The following is an 823-nucleotide window of genomic DNA, read 5'->3' as shown; positions in this document are numbered from 1 at the left end:
AATAATAATAATAATAATAATAATAATAATAATAATAATAATAATAATAACAATAATAGTAATCATAATAAATAATAATGACAATAAATAATAATAATATTAGCAATGTCATATCTTTATGGAAGTCGAACAAATAGTTAACAAAAAAGAAAAAGATAAAAGAAAAAAAAAAAAGAAAAATGAAGAAATTAAGAAACCCGCCGTGGACGTTCACCGAAATTTTTGGATTGTGTGGGACGTTCCGATAGGCTACTTCGATATTTACCACGTGCAAAACTTGATAAGCGTTCGATAAATGCGCCCGGTGATTTACTTCGGGTAGCTTTTGAGTTCTTGCTATTTTCTTTGGATGATGGGCGAAATTCGAAGTTTGTTGTAGGTGATGTAATGAAACGAGCTGATTGTTGTTGTTGATGATGATGATGATAATGATCAGTATCACCATTATTACTATTATTATTATTGTTATTGCTGCTACCACCGGTAAAATTATAACCATTTAATTTTGCAGCTTCTTTTGCGATATCAGTCATTTTTTCAGCAGTTCGAATACAAAAACGGATAGCATCCGGAATTCGGGTAGCAGATGGAAATGATGAAGTGGTCGATTGGCCAAATTTGTTGCTAATGCTATTATTTCTACTAGCCAGCTCGTCGTGTTTTCTTGAATGTTATTTCCCGATATATATATATATATAGGATAAATATACCAATAAACCGGTACTATCAGCTTCAAAAATATAGAAATTAATAATTCAAAGAGAAATCAAAAATAAGCAAAAAAAAAATGACGGCACAAAAAAGTTATCAAATCATATTTTGC

General features: G+C 29.9%; 1 protein-coding gene across 1 annotated transcript; it reads right to left on the bottom strand.

Moving 5' to 3' along the window:
* Nucleotides 1-197: 197 nt before the first annotated feature.
* On the bottom strand, nt 198-533 carry LOAG_16115 (hypothetical protein; the record flags this gene model as incomplete). Its single annotated transcript, XM_003151603.1, has 1 exon — nt 198-533. A coding segment is annotated over one exon (336 nt), but the record flags the coding sequence as incomplete, so codon positions are not given.
* Between the last annotated feature and the right edge of the window lie 290 nt (nt 534-823).

The sequence above is a fragment of the Loa loa genome (assembly GCF_000183805.2).
Source record: "Loa loa unplaced genomic scaffold supercont3.4127, whole genome shotgun sequence".
Classification (NCBI taxonomy): Eukaryota; Metazoa; Nematoda; class Chromadorea; order Rhabditida; family Onchocercidae; genus Loa; species Loa loa.
The sequence above is the reverse complement of the archived record's forward strand: the minus strand, read 5'-3'. Positions and strand labels throughout refer to the sequence as shown.